At 45.9% G+C, this 18238-nt stretch overlaps 1 protein-coding gene across 1 annotated transcript in view; it reads right to left on the bottom strand.

Annotated features, from left to right (window-relative positions):
• The window catches only part of LACTB (lactamase beta), a 63126-nt gene extending 46603 nt beyond the window's left edge, over nucleotides 1-16523 (bottom strand). Inside the window, exons 1-2 of the mRNA XM_082255271.1 lie at nucleotides 16256-16523; nucleotides 1079-1145 (exon numbers count right to left, since the gene is read on the bottom strand). Of these exons, the coding sequence (XP_082111397.1) occupies nucleotides 1079-1145; nucleotides 16256-16441 (253 nt within the window). The 5' untranslated portion in view covers nucleotides 16442-16523. The remainder of the gene's footprint in view (nucleotides 1-1078; nucleotides 1146-16255) is intronic.
• Between the last annotated feature and the right edge of the window lie 1715 nt (nucleotides 16524-18238).

The following is an 18238-nucleotide window of genomic DNA, read 5'->3' as shown; positions in this document are numbered from 1 at the left end:
AGAAAGCTCCGTTTGTGGGAAAAAAAGGACGTAAATTTAGTTTGGGTACGGCGTTGCATGACCGCGCATGCAACGCCGTACCGAATCGCAAAAAGTGGCCTGGACGTAAGACAGCAAAATCCTCCGGTGGTAAAGTGGTTAAGCTGCAGCGAAGTAGGCTGTGAACACTATATGCAAAGAAATAGAATAGCTGCTGTACAAAGTAAGCATTTGCTGTCTGTTGCCTGCTCTTGAATTAGATTTTTGTATAAATACAGCCATGCTTAAAACAAAGTCAGACTTGTGTCTGTATTAGATGGGTCGGGATTGCACAGAAGTTGCACACTGGTCTTTATTTAGTCATTGGGGTTGGTCTACTAAAAGGAGTATATGCTGTCTACTTTCGCACATTGCAAGAGAATTTTCACTTAGCTTGGTGAATGCAATAAAGCTCTGCATACTTCAATCATCCTATCACACACATGCAGGCAAAATCCTGTGTTTTGTTTTTTTTTATATTTTCCTTGCATACGATTAGGTATTCTTTGCAAAGTGGATTTTTCACCACATTCTCTTCCAAAGTGAAAACTTACTTTGCAAAGTAAGCACGCTGTACTCCTTTAGTAAATCAACCCAATTGTCTCATGGTCACCAGAATGTCTTTCATACAAGACAATATAATGCACATCACTTTCCTTTCAAAGGCAAAGTACATCAAATGTACATCATGTACAATGTCATTGGCTGGGGAAAATAAACAGAACCATTATAACATGGGTTTAGAAGTGTTTACACTGACAACATAGATATCTGATCAGGACAATGACATTTTTGCAACCAGACTAACTAAATATGAAATAATATTAGATACTGCAAGTGCAAATTATCTTTGTCTAAGCTTTCATGATACACCTGCATGAAGACAAATGAGCTTTGTGTAGCTTTTTATTGAAGCAGTCAGTTTTCATAACAGAAAAGCCTATTGATATTGTGTTTTGTGCACACAAAGGGACTAAAGAGATTTGTCTCCAGACTATCACCTCTTACATAATGCTCAGATCATTCATGAATTACACAGTAGTATTCTAAACACACTTACCTTCTGTCCAAACAGTTTCACCATCCACAGACACACCCACCACTATTCCTGGAGATCCCACCTCATCCTACATGGAAAAAAAAAAAAGAAGATGAGCTAAAAAAGTCACAAAAGAAAAATGTATCCTTTAGCAAGTCCTTTTTCAGCAAAGGTACCCACACCAATGAGATGACTGTCATCTGATAACTGCTATTTCAACAAGATGAGGAGAAAGATAATGAGGAGAAAATAATGATAAATTGCGTACCCCCAGCAATGTGACCACGCTATCACCGAAAGCTCCGGGTCACCGATCAAGAGCTGATAGGATGCGCTCTTGATCACATGATCATTGTGACAGCCTATCATAGTGATCACATGACTGGGAAGACTATGAAACACCCCTGACGTTTACAACTTTAAAGGGATGATGGGAAAGTATACTGTATGGTCAGTGATATCATAAATTAAACTTGTACGTTTAAAAGAGAAGTATGGGGTTTCAAGAAAAATGAACATTTATACTCACCTAGGTGGTTGCAGCATTGATCTGATGCTGCCATCTGTCCCCCACTGCTTCTAAGGCCAGTCATAGACTGTTCGAATCTTGGCCAGTTCCTGCTGATACATTCAAACCACGTATGGGCCAGCTGAATGTAACAGGTTTATCTATCGATCGATCAACTTGGGTACAACCAGCCTGCCCATATGTGGTTCGAATGTATCAGCTGGAATGGTTCAGCAGGAACTGGCCAAGATTCAAACAGTCCATTGCTAGTGGCTGGTATAGCGGCTAGCAATAATCACTGTCTTCTGGGAAGCCATCCCCACCTAGCTAACACAATGATTAAGCAGGAGGGATTCCCATCAACACTGTGTTGATGGGGGAATCGTGCAAATTTGTACCGTGTATAACTAGCAAAAGACTGAGAACTGAGCGTTCAAAGACCACTGATCGCCCAGTTCTCAGTCTTCAGCAAGCAGAGAGCCCTTGACGGTCCGTCTCCAGCTCTCTGCTCCTCCAGTGCTCACTGGTGCTCCAGGCTGAGGAGTGGGTGGCTAGCTCAGTCTCCCTGTGGATCACTGAGAGGCTGAGCCAGCTGCCAGTCCAGGCATCTGGGTGGATCCTGATTGTAAAGTCAGGATCTCTTCTCTCCCGAGCCTGGACCAGCTAAGTGACTTCAGCCTATAATAGACTTTAGCCTGCTGTGGGCTGAAAATGGGTCATAGGAGTGCAGAAAGAACTGCACTTCTGTGATCCCCACGAGAAGTACAGCCAGAGTAGCTTTGGCTATACTTCTCCTTTAAGAAAAATTAACAAATTGCTGGCATAAAAGGGAATGTGCAGCTTTCCACAATGTATGTCCATGAGTGGGCTGACACTCTGAAAACAATACGTTTCCCATGCGCAGATATCTTATCTCAAAAGCTGTTAGGCTGAGAAGCAGCAGTAAAGCGTACTGAGCAAATATGGTTGCCCCCATGCTCTTATATAATTACAAACTATACACACAATGATGGTATTTAAAACATTTATGTGCATATGTAGAGTTATTTATATAAGGATGATCTCCTCGTTTATATGAACATCTAAAAAAAAATATTGAAAGAAGATATATTCCTTTTAATAGTCCTGGACGTTCTTATATCTCCTTTAGGAAAGATATGGGCCATGGAATGCCTTCTCTTGATCACTGGCCAAAATACAGATGGCTTGCCTGAGTGTATATGGTATATAATCCCACTCTAATATTAAACTGGGAAACATTCTCTCCTGTTATTTTTAATGGCTTTCAGAGAGACTTCCTTAGATATTACTGCTGGTGTTTTTGGCATTGCTGGTTATGTCTGGTGATGCACAGATATCGAATGGTACTGAAGACTTTGCATGCTGACAGCATCAATCTGTCTCAAGGAGCTATTAAAGTGGTTCTAAAGGCTGAAGATTTTTTACCTTCTATGCATGAAAGTAAAAAACCTTCTGCATGCAGCACCCCCCCCCTCCCCCCATTCCTTACCTGATCCCCCCCTCTGAACCAGCGATGTTCACGATAGCGTCGGCTGTATGGGACTCTCCCTCCTGATTGGTTGACACAGCAGCAGGAGCCCACTGGCTCCCATTGCTGTCAATCACAGCCAGGGAGCCAATGAGGAGATTGCAGGGGGGGGGGGGGCTGATGAGCAGTGGCTGGTCATAGGCTGGTCATACATTTTCAATTTTCTTGTATAATTTTCTGTTAGATTTACCAAAAATCAAGGTCAAAACTAAACAACACTTTCAATTGTATCCTATTAGGCAGGCCTTTGTGCTACATTGTTGAAAGTAAAGGCCCGTACACACTTAGCGATTGTCAGCCGTAAATATTCGGCTGCCGAACGATCGGCCGATTGTCGGCTTGTTAGTATGATGCTTCCGACAACCGACTCCGACTTTTCGGCCGAACAGAATCGGGTGTGCAGGCTATAAAATTTTTGTTGGCCGTCACCAGAACGGCCGATTGTTCGCCAGTCAGTACAGAATTCGGCCGACTAACAGCAGATGAGCAAGACTGGGCATGCTCAGAGAAGAAAAAACACACGGAAAGTTAACCATCACATGACATCACTTCTGCAGTCGGCTGTAGTCGGCGGACAAAATTCGTGTGCAGTCTTTTGCACTTTTCAACCGACAAGACAGCACCGGACAAAAGACAGCCGCTCGTTCGGCCGACATTCGGTATGTGTGTACGGGGCTTAAATCTAAAGAAAATTGTATAATGTATGGCCAGCCTTATAGACACAGAGCAGTGGCTTGGGAGCAAACATGCAGCGGTGCCCCCCAGGGCAAGCGGCTTTCTCTGGGGGCACTGCTCAAGTGGGAGGAGCCAGGAACGCCAGTCGGGGACAGAGCTGTTCTGTGTAAAATCACTACACAGAGAAGGCAAATATATATTTATTATTTCAAAATAAAAAGAAAAAAAGAAAGCTTTAATATCCCTTTAAAGTAACTACACATTATTTGGGAATTGTGATGAAACCAGGTTTTAAAATACCCAATAGGTGTAACCCTAAAGAGGGCTCATGGGGTGCAAGCCACTCCGAAGCTCTCACCCTGTATCCCAACACTGGTGAAAAGGAGTCTACCTCTTTAAAGCCTAGTACACATGGAACGATTTTCCACCGACCGGTCGTCCGTCTTTTGTCCAGAGTTGCGTATTGTTGGTTGGAATGTGCCTAGACTGCACTGGACTTTTGTCGACCGACAAAATTCTACTTCAGAAGTGATGTCATGTGTTGGATTGCTTTGTGTTCTTTCTTCTCTGAGCATGCCCAGTCTTGCTCATAAGATTTTTCCCTGTGGAAATCTGTACTGACTGAACGAAAATCGGCCGTTGTTTTGACAGAGGACAAAAATTTTATAGCCTGCACACCAGATTTTTTTCGGCCGAAAAGTCGGAATCGGTTGTCGGAAGCATCATACTAACAAGCCGAAAATCATTGGACGAAAATTCCCTGCCGAATTTTGACACGTGTGTACGAGGCTTAAGCCATGTATGGACGAATAGAGCAAGAAAAGAATATACAGTAGATGGAAAAGCGTTATAAAAATGTTTGATTTCGTGGCTTCCTCTAAATACAGGTAGAAGCTGTCCTCATATTTATTCCTTATTTGTGACCTTCATGAAACTTCTACGAGGTACCTAGAATCTCTGTACACAGTATCTTTGTGTGTTGTCATATTAGAGCAATAATAGAAGCTTTGTCTGTTCCTCAATGAAAGCCGTCATCTGTAAAAATAAAAGTGGTTACAATTGCCATCCTGCCCCTTTCATCTTCTCATTATCTGCTCTCAGCAGGAGTCACAGCGTTTAACCCCTCAGTTCAGTTTAATGAAATATGCCATAAAAGGAGATTTTGTTTTTAAATTTGAGATCAAGAATCTCATCCTGCTGATTGGACAATGAAAGGAGTAACAACCCACGGATGATGTCATTGATGAGGCAGGGGATCAGCAACATGGCCAAGTTTTAACACACGTGTGGCCAGAAAGATAGCTATGCAATCTTTTATTTCCAGTTTGCCAGTCAGATGTGAGAAAACCCCATTATATGTTAGGAATGTGTTCCAATTCATACGACTTGCCTACCTTGTACATGTCCCATGGGAGAAGATGTCATGGCAGACTACAAGTCTTTCTGAACAAGTTTAGAGTTGAGTTGGATATATCACAGATCCTCGCATCCACACAAGTGATTGGTATGCAGGGATTTCTCCCGGCACTCTAGAGCTGCATGATTCTGGATAAAATGAGAATCTGGATTTTTTTTGCCTAGAATAAAGATCCCAATTCTCAGCTTAACATCGTCTTTTTACATCATACCAAAAAATTGGGCTAACTTTACGGTTTAGTTTTTCCTTTTTTTTAATTCATTGAAGTGTATTTTTGCCCAATAAAATGCATTTGAAAGACCTCTTCGCAAATACAGTGTGACATAAAATATTGCAACGACCACCATTTTATTTTCTAGGGTGCTAAAAAAAATATATATACATAATGTTTGGGCATTCTAAGTAATTTTCTAGCAAAAAAATATTGGATTTTAACTTGTGTAGCACCCTCCTAGGTGGGTGCAAGGAAAAGTATATGGGTGGCCCTGTCTGCTTATCAGGGGGCCCTAATTGTTCAGCTAGGCTGTCATGTGCTTTCAGGTGTGACTGTTGAGTTTGGGGAGTCGCCCCACTATGTCCAATGAGGGCTCTCATTGGGCAGTGGAGGAAACCTGACCAACGGCACACCAGGGCTTGTATCTATCCCAGAGAGGGCAGAATATGCCGCAATGCATCCTGGGATGGGGTATAAGTTTGAGGGAGCACATAACCCAGCATCTTTGGCGGGGAGTCCCAGGAGGAGGGTGACGGCTGTCTCTCCTCCTGTCGGTGTGAGGAAAGGTGTCCTCGGCGGTCGGCCTAGAGGACGGAAGGTTGAGCTGAGCTGCAGAGAGTGATCCAGTGTGCCGAGGACCGTGCGGAGCTGTTGGGGCTGGAGTTTCCAGGAAAGCAGAGTTGTGAGAACTGTGAACTGCCCTGGGGTCTGCCAAGGATAGGAGACCACTCCAGGAGCCAGCTAACCAGGAGGAAGCCTAAAAGGGGGTGCCAGAGTCTAAGCCCTGAAGAGAATTCTATGAGAAAGGGTGCCGATGCGGGCCCTGAAGTGTTAAGAGTTGCAGCAGTGTTACAAGTAGCTACCTCAGACAGGAAGGCTAAAGGTAGCCGTATAAAGGACTTTTGAGTCACAAGAAAGTGTCAGAAGTAAGTTCAAGTCCACAGACAGCAAGATAGAGTTCACTCGCGCCAACGGGCGTTGACCGGCATTCAGCCAGCGTTAAGTCAGCGTCAAGAGGCATTTATCTCAGTTGTACCATTACATTGTGTATAGTCGAGTCAGAGGAGTATCCCACTCATTCCCTTCTCCCATCCAAGTTCCAAAAATAAATACAAAAACCAAAGATGCTGGACTGTTTCTTGTCTCAGTGCTCACACTTGGAGAACATGCTTAAATGTGCTGTTGTTGCTAGCGGTAACCCTGGCAGACCAACATCCAGCACAATGGCTGGAAATTCTGCTACATTTGTGTAGCAAGGTTTCCAGGCCTGTGGCCTGATGTGGGTCTGCCATAAGTACCGGTAACCTCCCCAGCCCACGTGAGCTGAGTCCCTGGGTGTGACAACTGAAGCAACGACAACTCTGGGATCTTTGTTTGTGGTTTTTATTATAAGTTAAAGGAGATGGGAGAAGGGAATGAGTGGGATACTCCTTTAGGCTCAAACTAATTACAATTGGGACTTCGATCCTGAAAATGCCCGTTGGTGCTTCCTTGACGCCAGCCAAGGCTCACTAACACTGAGTACACACTGCAACTTGATAGAAGTGCTGAATCCTCAACTGAAAGTCCAGAAGATCCAGGATTGTGAAACTGTAGAACTCCTGAAACTGTTATGCTGTACAATTCACTGAATACTGTCCCCCGCTTTGGCCAGCTTGAGGTAGTATGAAGTAGAACTCTGCAAATCTATACTTGCAACTGACACACTCTTTACAATTCAGGGCCCAGATGCAGATGCCCCCTTGACTGTAACTCTTCAGGGTCCACTGACTATGTACCTCCCTCTGCTACTTCAGGGTCCTCAACCTAGGTACCTCCTTTGCAGCTAGCCGACACTGGATCCCAGAACCTCTTCCGGAGTGGTCCCCTCTGACTCTAGGCAATCCTCAGTACTCACGACCTGTGTAGGCTTTCCTGGGACTGGACCCCTCTCTCTCTCCGCACTGGTAAATGGTTTGTCTCAACCCTCTAACTGATACATTTACAGGGGAGCTTGTTTTTTGGAAAAACAACAGACTTACTGTCTGTATCACCAGGTGAACATAAAGGGGAAAAAAGCCAGAAAAAAGAAGTTATGGAGCCATCACATCACCAATGGTGGGGCACTATTCCTATTGATAATAAATGTTTGCTTTTGGGATTATTACCGCTCTGTTTATGGCCAGCCCTCTCATTATCAAAGAGAATTAAGTAGGATTTTTCAGGGCTGAATTTATCAAAAAAAGAGTATCATAAGCAACAATTTTAAAACAAGTTTTTAAGCTTAAGGCCCCTTTCACACAGGCGGACCGTTCAGATCTGCCTGTCCGCTTTTCAGGCGGATCTGAGCAGATGCCCCATCCATCGGATGTCAGCGGAGGCATGTCTGTCAAATAAGTACGGATGGAAACCCTATCCGAGAAAAACGGAGTCCGCCGACGGACTCTACTGTGTGAAATGGGCCTAACTACGTGCATGAGAACAAATAACAAATGTAAAATTTGATATTATCCCAGTTTGGCTGCAAATTGGAAACAGACATTGGAGGAAATTTTCAAAGAAATAATGAGAGTTTTTTTGATGCAATGGCCCGTTAAAATGGTTGGCGCCAAATTTGAAAATATCTGCTGCCCATTTCGGAAATGTTACTGACACATGCAGCAGATTCAGGTAGTTCTTAATAGTGCCATTTTTACAAAGAGGTGCTATCAATGCAACAAAATTCAAAAATAATTCCCTCCAGTCTGTAGATAACTAAACTGAAGATAATTAAGACCTACTCTACATTGGCGTACAGAGACAGGCAGAGTGTCTGTCCCTGTCCACAGTGTAGCAGAGTGGCAAATATGCTGTTGCTACCCTCTCTGCGTCACACCACAGCCCACAACCTCCTAACAAACAAAGACGCTGCTGTGGGCAGGGCCTGATGGGGGAAGCGGTGACACTACTTCCTCATCAGGTCTGCTCTCACCTTGTAAATGACAGCAGGCAATAGGTGGATTCTTTAACCCAGTGGTCTCTAAATTTTGCGGCCCGGGCCCAGATGTGGCCCTTTGCTTGCTTTTATCTGGCTCTTTTGGTAATACTCCCCCCATTGTCAGCAATGAGGCATCATTTCTGCCACTTTATTCCGCCCACTGACACCAATGATGGGGCACTATTCCTCCCACTGACACCAATAATGGGGCACTATTCCTCCCACTGACACCAACAATGGGGCACTATTCCTCCCACTGACACCAACAATGGGGCACTATTCCTCCCACTGACACCAATAATGGGGCACTATTCCTCCCACTGACACCAATAATGGGGCACTATTCCTCCCACTGACACCAATAATGGGGCACTATTCCTCCCACTGACACCAATAATGGGGCACTATTCCTCCCACTGACACCAACAATGGGGCACTATTCATCCCACTGACACCAACAATGGGGCACTATTCCTCCCACTGACACCAACAATGGGGCACTATTCCTCCCACTGACACCAACAATGGGGCACTATTCCTCCCACTGACACCAACGATGGGGCACTATTCCTCCCACTGACACCAATGATGGGGCACTATTCCTCCCACTGACACCAATGATGGGGCACTATTCCTCCCACTGACACCAATGATGGGGGCATTATTCCTCCCACTGATACCAATGATGGGGCACTATTCCCCCCCACTGACACCAAAGATGGGGCACTATTCCCCCCCACTGACACCAACAATGGGGCATTATTCCTCCCACTGATACCAATGATGGGGCACTATTCCCCCCACTGACACCAATGATGGGGCACTATTCCTCCCACTGACGCCTCCCACTGACACCAATGATGGGGCACTATTCCTCCCACTGACAAACAATGGGGCATTATTCCTCCCACTGATACCAATAATGGGGCACTATTCTCCCCCCCCCTCCCACTGACACCAATGATAGGGGCACTATTCCTCCCACTGACACCAATAATAAGGCACTATTCCTCCCACTGACACCAAGGATGGGACACTATTCCTCCCTCTGACACCAACAATGGGGCACTATTCCTCCCACTGACACCAACAATGGGGCACTATTCCTCCCACTGACACCAATGATAGGGGCACTACCCCCCCCCCCCACTGACACCAATGATAGCGGCACTATCCCCCCACCCCCCCCCCCACTGACACCAATGATAGGGGCACTATTCCTCCCACGAACACCAATAATAAGGCACTATTCCTCCCACTGACACCAAGGATGGGACACTATTCCTCCCTCTGACACTAATGATGGGACACTATTCCTCCCTCTGACACACTTCCTCCCTCTGACACCAATGATGGGACACTATTCCTCCCACTGGCACCAATATTGGGGCACTATTCCTCCCCCTAATACCAAAGATGGGGGCATTGTTCACTGACACCAGGACATTTTCCACTCCCATTGGCCACAGTGTGCTCCCCTTAAAGGCTTCAAGAACAGTAAACTGGGCCTTTGTTTATCACGTTTGGAGACCCCTGCTTTAGCCAATAGCAGGCTCTCTGTAAATCCCCATCGGGCTCTGCCCCCAGGTAGAAAACTCCCCGTTTTCTGTGCTCTCTCTGCAACAGCTTCAGTAACAGGGAGTGGTGCTCCTAAACTGAGGTTGGCGTGTCCATATGGGCACTCTGGTCTCAGTGAACCTCCACACTCTGTGCATGCTCCACATTCATGTACCTGTGCACAATAGGCACATGAATCTGTCGCTCACACTGACATTTGTCACAAGGAGGTGCATTGGAATTGTAAAGGGTGAATTAGACATTCTTTATAAATTCCAGGGATTACGTTTTCTTTGGACCTCATAGTGAAAGGGCCACTTCTAGAGTTCATTCGCACACACAGTGTACAGTTACAGGCCTTTTTTTTACATCTAGTGTAACTTAGACTTTCTCTAACTGAAACATTGGGACAGAACATGTAACTGTAGCAGGCATCCCCTCCCACACAGCACACAGAAAGGAAGTGGAATCAGGTGTGAATGTCTACTAAACAGTAGAAGGTTCATTTTTAGACTTGGTTCATATATATATGCTGTGTGGGAAATGCAGCCTATCCTGTGTGTTTCCCACACTGCTATGAAATCATACGGTGTTCATGCAAACCACAGCGGGTGTCATTGTTAAGCTACCGACACCTCAAAACGATTTGCAAAATGCAGTGCCGATTGACAGAATCGAATCACATGGGTGTGAACACCCATGCAATGCGTTTCCCGTGTGTGGGAAAACAAAAAAAAAAGGGTCCTGCACCTTCTTTGTGCGGATTCGGTACATATTGAACCATACAAATTAATAGCTTAAATCTCACAGACATCACATGTGATTTGCACAGGAATGCGGTGCGATTCCTGTGCAAATCACATGCAATATGCCGTACCGCAAAAGAGATTGTAAGACCCCGTTCACACTGGGGCGACTTGTCAGGCGACCTGGTCGCCTGACAAGTCGCCGTGGGTCGCCTGCCATAGAGTAGCACAGGACCCATTCTAATAGGAGCGACACAAGTCGCTCCGACTTAGAAAAAGGGTCCTGTACTACTTTGGGGCGACCTGGAGCAACCTGCATTGACTTCAATGATATGAAGTCCGTGCATGCCGCTCCGAGGTCGCGGTGCGAGCTGCGCACCGCGACTTCACAGGTCGCCCCGGCAAGTCGGGTCGCGCCTATGTGAACCGGCTCTAAGGTTCCTTTTTTATTTTTTTTTAAAAAAAACAAACAAGGTATACTTACCTGCTCTGTACAATGGTTTTACACAAAGCAACGCTAAGGCTGCATTCACACTTGAGCGTATCGTTTTCGCGCGGTTATTTCCCGCAATTTTACCGCGATTTTCAGGCGTTTTTTCAGTCGTTTTTGGAGGCAGGCATTGACATCTATCAAAAACGCTGGTAATCAGCCCAAAAAGAAGCTCATGTACTTTTTTCAGCTGCAGGGGTTTTGCAAAACGCTCAGATGTGAACAGGGGTCATTTAAATGAATGGGGTTATACTTGTTGGGCGTTTTAGAATGTTTTTTTTGAGCATTTTTGGTGCTGAAAAACACTCAAAAACGCCCAGGTGTGAATGGAGCCTAAGGCCTCATGTACACAGCTACTTGTAAACGGACGTTTAGGAGCAGTTGGGCGTTTTTTTCAGAAGCCCCTGAACTCTCCTCTATGTTATCCTATCTGTCCATGTACACTGAGTCGTTTACAGTCATTTACAGGCAGTTGAGTTCAGTGTCGTTTTTTTGGAAAGCAATTATTTGTGTTCAGGATGTTCAGAACGTGTGTTTACTGGCGTTTCAAATGCAAAACGCGACCGAACGCGATCACCCGCGTTTAGCGCTTGCGTTTTTCCTGTTTAAAGGGGAATGATTTTTTGACCTCTATAAATGGATCTGAGCGCAAACGCGGCTGCAAAGGCAACACAACAGACATTTTAAATGTCCTTTAAATAGCTGTTAAATTTCAGCGTTCAAAGGACTTTTTAAAACGTCCCGTGTACATTTAGCCTAATTCTCTTCTTCTGGGGTCCCCAGCCGGTGCTACCTGGGATCCTTCTGCCTCATGAGTAACCCCCATAGCCAGCCCCATGATTTGATTGACAGCAGCAGAAGCCAATGACTCCCATTGCTCCCACTGAGAGCCCAGTGAGGAGTGAGAGAGAAAGTAGCACCGCTGCTCTGGATCAAGATCAGGCTCAGGTGAGTATTTACTGGGGGGGGCTGCACATAAAAATGTTTTTTAACTTAATGTAGAGAATGCATTAAAGAGAATGTAAAGGCTGCAGTTTTTTTTACCTTCATATGCATGAAGGTAAAAAATCTACTGTGTGCCGCTCCCCCCACAGCCCCACCTAATACTCATCTGAGTCCCCTCTCGATTCAGCGTTGTGCAGGAAAGCCTCGGCTGTCCTGGGACTTCCTTTCCTCATTGGCTGAAACAGCAGCGAGAGCCATTGGCTACCACTGCTGTCAATCACAGCCAGTGAAACAATGAGGAGAGAGTGGGGGGCAGGGGCGGAGCTGCAGCTCTGTGTGTTTTATGGATGCATAGAGCAGGGTTCGGAAGCAAGCAGCTTGCTAAAGGGTGCACTGGTCAAGGCGGAGGAGCCAGGAGCACTGGCGGGGGACCCGAGAAGAAGATGGTCGGGGCTGCTCTGTGCAGTAGGTAAGTATAACGGGTTTGTTTTTTTAAGCCGAACCTTTAGGCTCGGTTTCCACTAGTGCGACTTGACACATGTCAAGTCGCACAGCAAGTCAAAAGCCATTGTTTTCAATTCGGCCCGTTTCCACTGCCGCGACTTGAGTTGCGGCGACTTCAAAAGTAGTTTGTGCACTACTTTTGAGCCGGCTTCAGTGCGACTTCCCTCTATAATGAGGGACAAGTCTCACTAAAAGCCGCAAACAACTTTAGCTACGAAGTCGCGCTAGAAGTAGCACGACTTCATAGCCGCGGTAGTGGAAACCGAGCCTTATTGTCACTTTAAGGTAAAAAACCTTTAGCCTTTACAACCAATGGAAGTCTGGGATAACCCTAACGACTTTTAAAACTGTCCAAGCAACAACATGTGATCATGCGATGCGATTGTATCACTGCTACAGGACACATATCTGCAGATGTCCCTATCATACCCCCCTACAACATGAGCGAAGGCTTGCTTAGGTTACTTTTTTCAGTCACTTTTAATATCAGGACATACTTCATGTGTTGTGTTCTAATGAGGTGCACATGTAAAAACGCTAACAGTGGCCAGAAAAACCTAAAAATACTGGAGAAAAGAATTTATTTTAGGCATGCCATCTCTTAGCTGGTATATATTTGCACACTGGACTGGAGCATACATTCCATAGCAAACCACACTTGTTGGTAAATTACACACTGTGGCCTCACAAAAAATACTGCGAGAATATGATGTGGTTGCCTGGTTACGTCTGATGCACCATCCTACATACATAAGCTTTACGGCTCACTTCCAGTTCTCTGTTTCAATATGATAGCATCACATGTTACAGGACTTTACGTATTGTGGTGCCATTCATGCTGAATTACACTCCAGTGTGCCTTTGACACACATTCATCACAGTGTAGCACAATGTACAGAACCTTTCTTCTGTGCGTTGTAGTGTGCTGCTTTGGAAACTTGATTTTTTTTTTTTGCCCATTCTGGTGCATTCATTTAATTAGGCTGCCTTAACGCAATGCACCGCCATGGCAAAGTGTCAATGTGCCCGAACCATATCAAGCCACTAAGGCCTGTACACAGGAAATCAGTCACTTGTTTATGCAGCTTGAACTGTCAGGTAATGGTCCCCCATTGGGTTCAAAAACAGCAGAGCTCACATTACCTGGTACCAGTCATTCAATGTCTCCAGGGAATCTCCACCAAGGATGAGCTCAAGCGTGTTCATTTCCTAGTCCAAACCTGCCGTACCTATCCTGCCAACCATAAGCGGCTGAGACATTCTCTACCCCACAGTGTATACATGCGGCTCTGGAGCAGGGATTGCCTCAGCCGGGTATGATTGGCAGTGTGCAGTGACAGCATCCTTGAGGAATAAGTCAGGTGGGTTCAGATTCAGATCCAAACATACCGAATCTCTATACATTTCTTCCAGCAAAGATAAAATAATTAATTAGAGTTAACAGAACCTTGGCTAGGCTAGCCTATCTTATGGTGGCCATACACGCCTCCATCCAGGGGGGCCGCACGTGCCACCATCCAGGGAGGCCGCACGCGCCACCATCCAGGGAGGCCGCACGCGCCACCATCAAGGGCTGCCTTACGCCCTTCCATAAATGGCGGCCATACGCCCTTGCGTAAATGGCGGCCATACGCACTTGCGTAAATGGCGGCCATACGCACTTGCGTAAATGGCGGCCATACGCACTTGCGTAAATGGCGGCCATACGCACTTGCGTAAATGGCGGCCATACGCACTTCCGTAAATGGCGGCCATACGCACTTCCATAAATGGCGGCCATACGCACTTCCATAAATGGTGGACATACACCCCCTTCCGTAAATGGCGGCCATACGCACTTCCGTAAATGGCGGCCATACGCCCCTCCATAAATGGTGGTCATACGCCCCTCCATAAATGGTGGTCATACGCCCTTCCATAAATGGTGGCCATACGCCCCTCCATAAATGGTGGCCATACGCCCCTCCATAAATGGCGGCCATACGCCCCTCCATAAATGGCGGCCATACGCCCCTCCATAAATGGCGGCCATACGCCCCTCCATAAATGGTGGCCATACGCCCCTCCATAAATGGCGGCCATACGCCCCTCCATAAATGGTGGCCATACGCACTTCCATAAATGGCGGCCATACGCACTTCCATAAATGGTGGACATACACCCCCTTCCGTAAATGGCGGCCATACGCACTTCCGTAAATGGCGGCCATACGCACTTCCGTAAATGGCGGCCATACGCCCCTCCATAAATGGTGGTCATACGCCCCTCCATAAATGGTGGTCATACGCCCTTCCATAAATGGTGGCCATACGCCCCTCCATAAATGGTGGCCATACGCCCCTCCATAAATGGTGGCCATACGCCCCTCCATAAATGGTGGCCATACGCCCCTCCATAAATGGTGGCCATACGCCCCTCCATAAATGGCGGCCATACGCCCCTCCATAAATGGTGGCCATACGCCCTTCCATAAATGGTGGCCATACGCCCTTCCATAAATGGTGGCCATACGCCCCTCCATAAATGGTGGCCATACGCCCCTCCATAAATGGTGGCCATACGCCCCTCCATAAATGGTGGCCATACGCCCCTCCATAAATGGTGGCCATACGCCCCTCCATAAATGGTGGCCATACGCCCTTCCATAAATGGTGGCCATACGCCCTTCCATAAATGGTGGCCATACGCCCTTCCATAAATGGCGGCCATACGCCCTTCCATAAATGGCGGCCATACGCACTTCCATAAATGGTTGATTTAATTTCTAATTGATCTCTTCTGATTGGAATAATCGATCTATACTTGCTAACCCATATGATTAATATGGCACACAAGGAAGTGGAATTCAATTGATAGTTGGAAGATATAATTGTAAGTCATCGATCGCATCATCATGCAATCTCACAATCTGATTGATTGGAATTTGATCCAATTCATGACCAAAGCATCTCAGTTCCGCAGATCAATACACCACAATCAATCATTTTTGGCCCTGGCTGATCCACGAAGTTGGATCAAACCAATCTCAGGGTTCATTACCTCAGGGGGTACAACACCTGCACAGGTGTCCCATGTATCCCCATTGATGTCTATTGGAGCTCAAGGAAGCCTCTGTGTCCCAATATGGCCTCCTTGCTGGTGCGGGGGCCCTGGATAGAGTGTGAGCTGAGGGCCCAGCACCCACATGGATGTCATATGGGGACACGGTGTCTGTGCATCCCTTGTGTCCCGATAGACATCAATGGGGATACATGGAATGCCTGTGCAGGTAAACGGTATTGGGAAGGAGGCCAAATCTATAAGAAGGGAATATTATGCCTATTCCGCCACATACAGATTCAATCGTTCTGATCAATCAGATAATAAAATCAAAGCATGTATGACCACCAATGTACATGTAGTCATACTTCTTGTATGTTGCAGTAATCTCTGCCTACAAATGACAATATAAAAACATCTCCCCACACATACAATGTAATGTGCCCATTAGAAGGGATCCCTGAAGCCTGATTTCAGCGTTCATCATGTGTGTAGGAGTCCCTGACTGTGCTCAGGTGTGCAGTGTCGCCATGTCCCGGACACACGCACAGCATGCTGGGAGTTGTAGTGTATGGAGTCCGCGGCCCTCCTCGGTTACCTTCACTCTCCTCAGTAACTCCCGGCTCCTATCTATAGCCGTGCCGTAGGCTGCCCGGCTTTTCCTTTTCTTCTTCCCGTCCTCCTCCCCGGGGCTCTGCGAAACACTCGCCGCTGCCATGGCCAGGCCCAGACCGAGTAAAACTCTCGGTAAGCCGCGGCCAGGACGTAACAGTCGGGAAAACATGGTTCCTGTCAGCCCCCTCTCCGCACTACAGACCTACTCCAACCCCGGGGTATAGGCCCACAACACGGCCTGACACAGGAGAGGGCCGCACTCGGTGCCACCTTCCTCAGTGACTTGGTACAGGCCTCTAATCAGAGGAAAACAACGAGGAAGGAACCAAGTTCATATCCGGGGGGGAATACACATTGAAACAATATTCTAATAATCTTCTGACACTTGTTTACAAGTTAAAATCAGTATATTTTGCTAGTAAATTACTTAGAACCCCCAAACATTACATTTTTTCTTTAGCAGAGACCCTAGAGAATAAAATGGAGATTGTTGCAATACTTTATTTCACGCCGTATTTGTGCAGCGATCTTACGCAATTCTTCGAAGAAAAAAAAAACACTTTTTTGATTTAAAAAATAAGAAATCAATATAGTTTTCGCAATTCCTTTATATAATGTGAAAGATAATGTTACGCCAAGATACCCAACATGTTATGCTGCAAAATTGTGCACGCTCGTGGAATGGCGACAAACATTGGTACCTAAAAATCTCCATAGGCAACGCTTTAAAAATTTCTACAGATTACCAGTTTAGAGTTACAAAGGAGGTCTAGTGCTAGAATTGCTCTTGCTCTAATGATCGCGGCGATGCCTCACATGTTTGGTTTAAACACTCTTTACATATGTGGGCACTTCTGCGCGTGAGCTCGGAGAGACAAGGCGCTTTAAATTATTTTTTTTTTCTTATTTATTTTACCTTTTTTAAAAAAATGTTACACTGTCCCTTGAAACATTTTTTTTTTTTTTGATCACCTTCATTCCTATTACAAGGAATGTAAACATCCCTTGTAATAGAAATAAGCAGGATAGGTCCTCTCTAACCACTTAAAGCGGAGTTCCGGCCACAAAAAAAAATTTCAATGAACATACCCCCGGGACAGTCAGGGCTAGTACATTCCACAATGGCTAGCCTCTGATCTGTACCGGTTCGCACTTACCTTTTAGAAGAAATACTTACCTTTAAAATTTCTTCTCCAGCGCTGCCATCTCAGGTGTGGGCAGCTTGAAGCCAGCGCGATCCTCTTCTGCGTCCTCTTCCTTCCTCTTCGGTCCCACGATGCCCTGCACCGGCCCCGCCGTCACTTCCGGGTCTGCAGCGTCATCCCTGCACAGCTTCTGGGCATGCCCAGAAGCTGTTTAGCAAGGTATGACGGCGCCTGCACCGGAACTGACGTCGAGGCCGGTGCAGGCGCATTGATTCCTGGGAGCGATGACGTTCAGCTCCCAGGAATCATTGCAAAGCGGAAGTGACGGCGTGGGCCGCGGCCGCCGATGGAGGAAGTGGAATAAAGGTGAGTATGTTTTTCTGCAATTACAAGGTAAGTAAAAAAAAAAAAATCGTAGCTACCTGTTTCTTTTTCAGGTGGACTATGTCGATTTTGTGGCCGGAACTCCGCTTTAAGCCCCGGAAGATTTTACCCCCTTCCTGAGCAGGCCCTATTTTGCGATTCGGCACTGCGTGACTTTAATGGACAATTGCACGATCGTGCAACGCTGTACCCAAATGAAATTCATGTCCTTTTTTTCCCACAAACAAAACTTTCTTTTGGTGGTATTTGATCACCTGTGTGATTTTTACTTTTTGCGCTATAAACAAAAAAATGCGACAATTTAAAAAAAAAAAAACAATATTTTTCACATTTTTTTATATGCAATTCCCAAAAAAATGTAAAAATCTAAATTTTTAACATTTTTGGCCAATTTGTTTTCTGCTACCTATGTTTGGTAAAAAAAAAATCGCAAAAAG

Source organism: Pelophylax lessonae, assembly GCF_965119305.1.
Source record: "Pelophylax lessonae genome assembly, chromosome: 4".
Taxonomy (NCBI): domain Eukaryota; kingdom Metazoa; phylum Chordata; class Amphibia; order Anura; family Ranidae; genus Pelophylax; species Pelophylax lessonae.
Note: the sequence above shows the minus strand (reverse complement) of the source record. Positions and strands in the feature narration are given on the sequence as shown.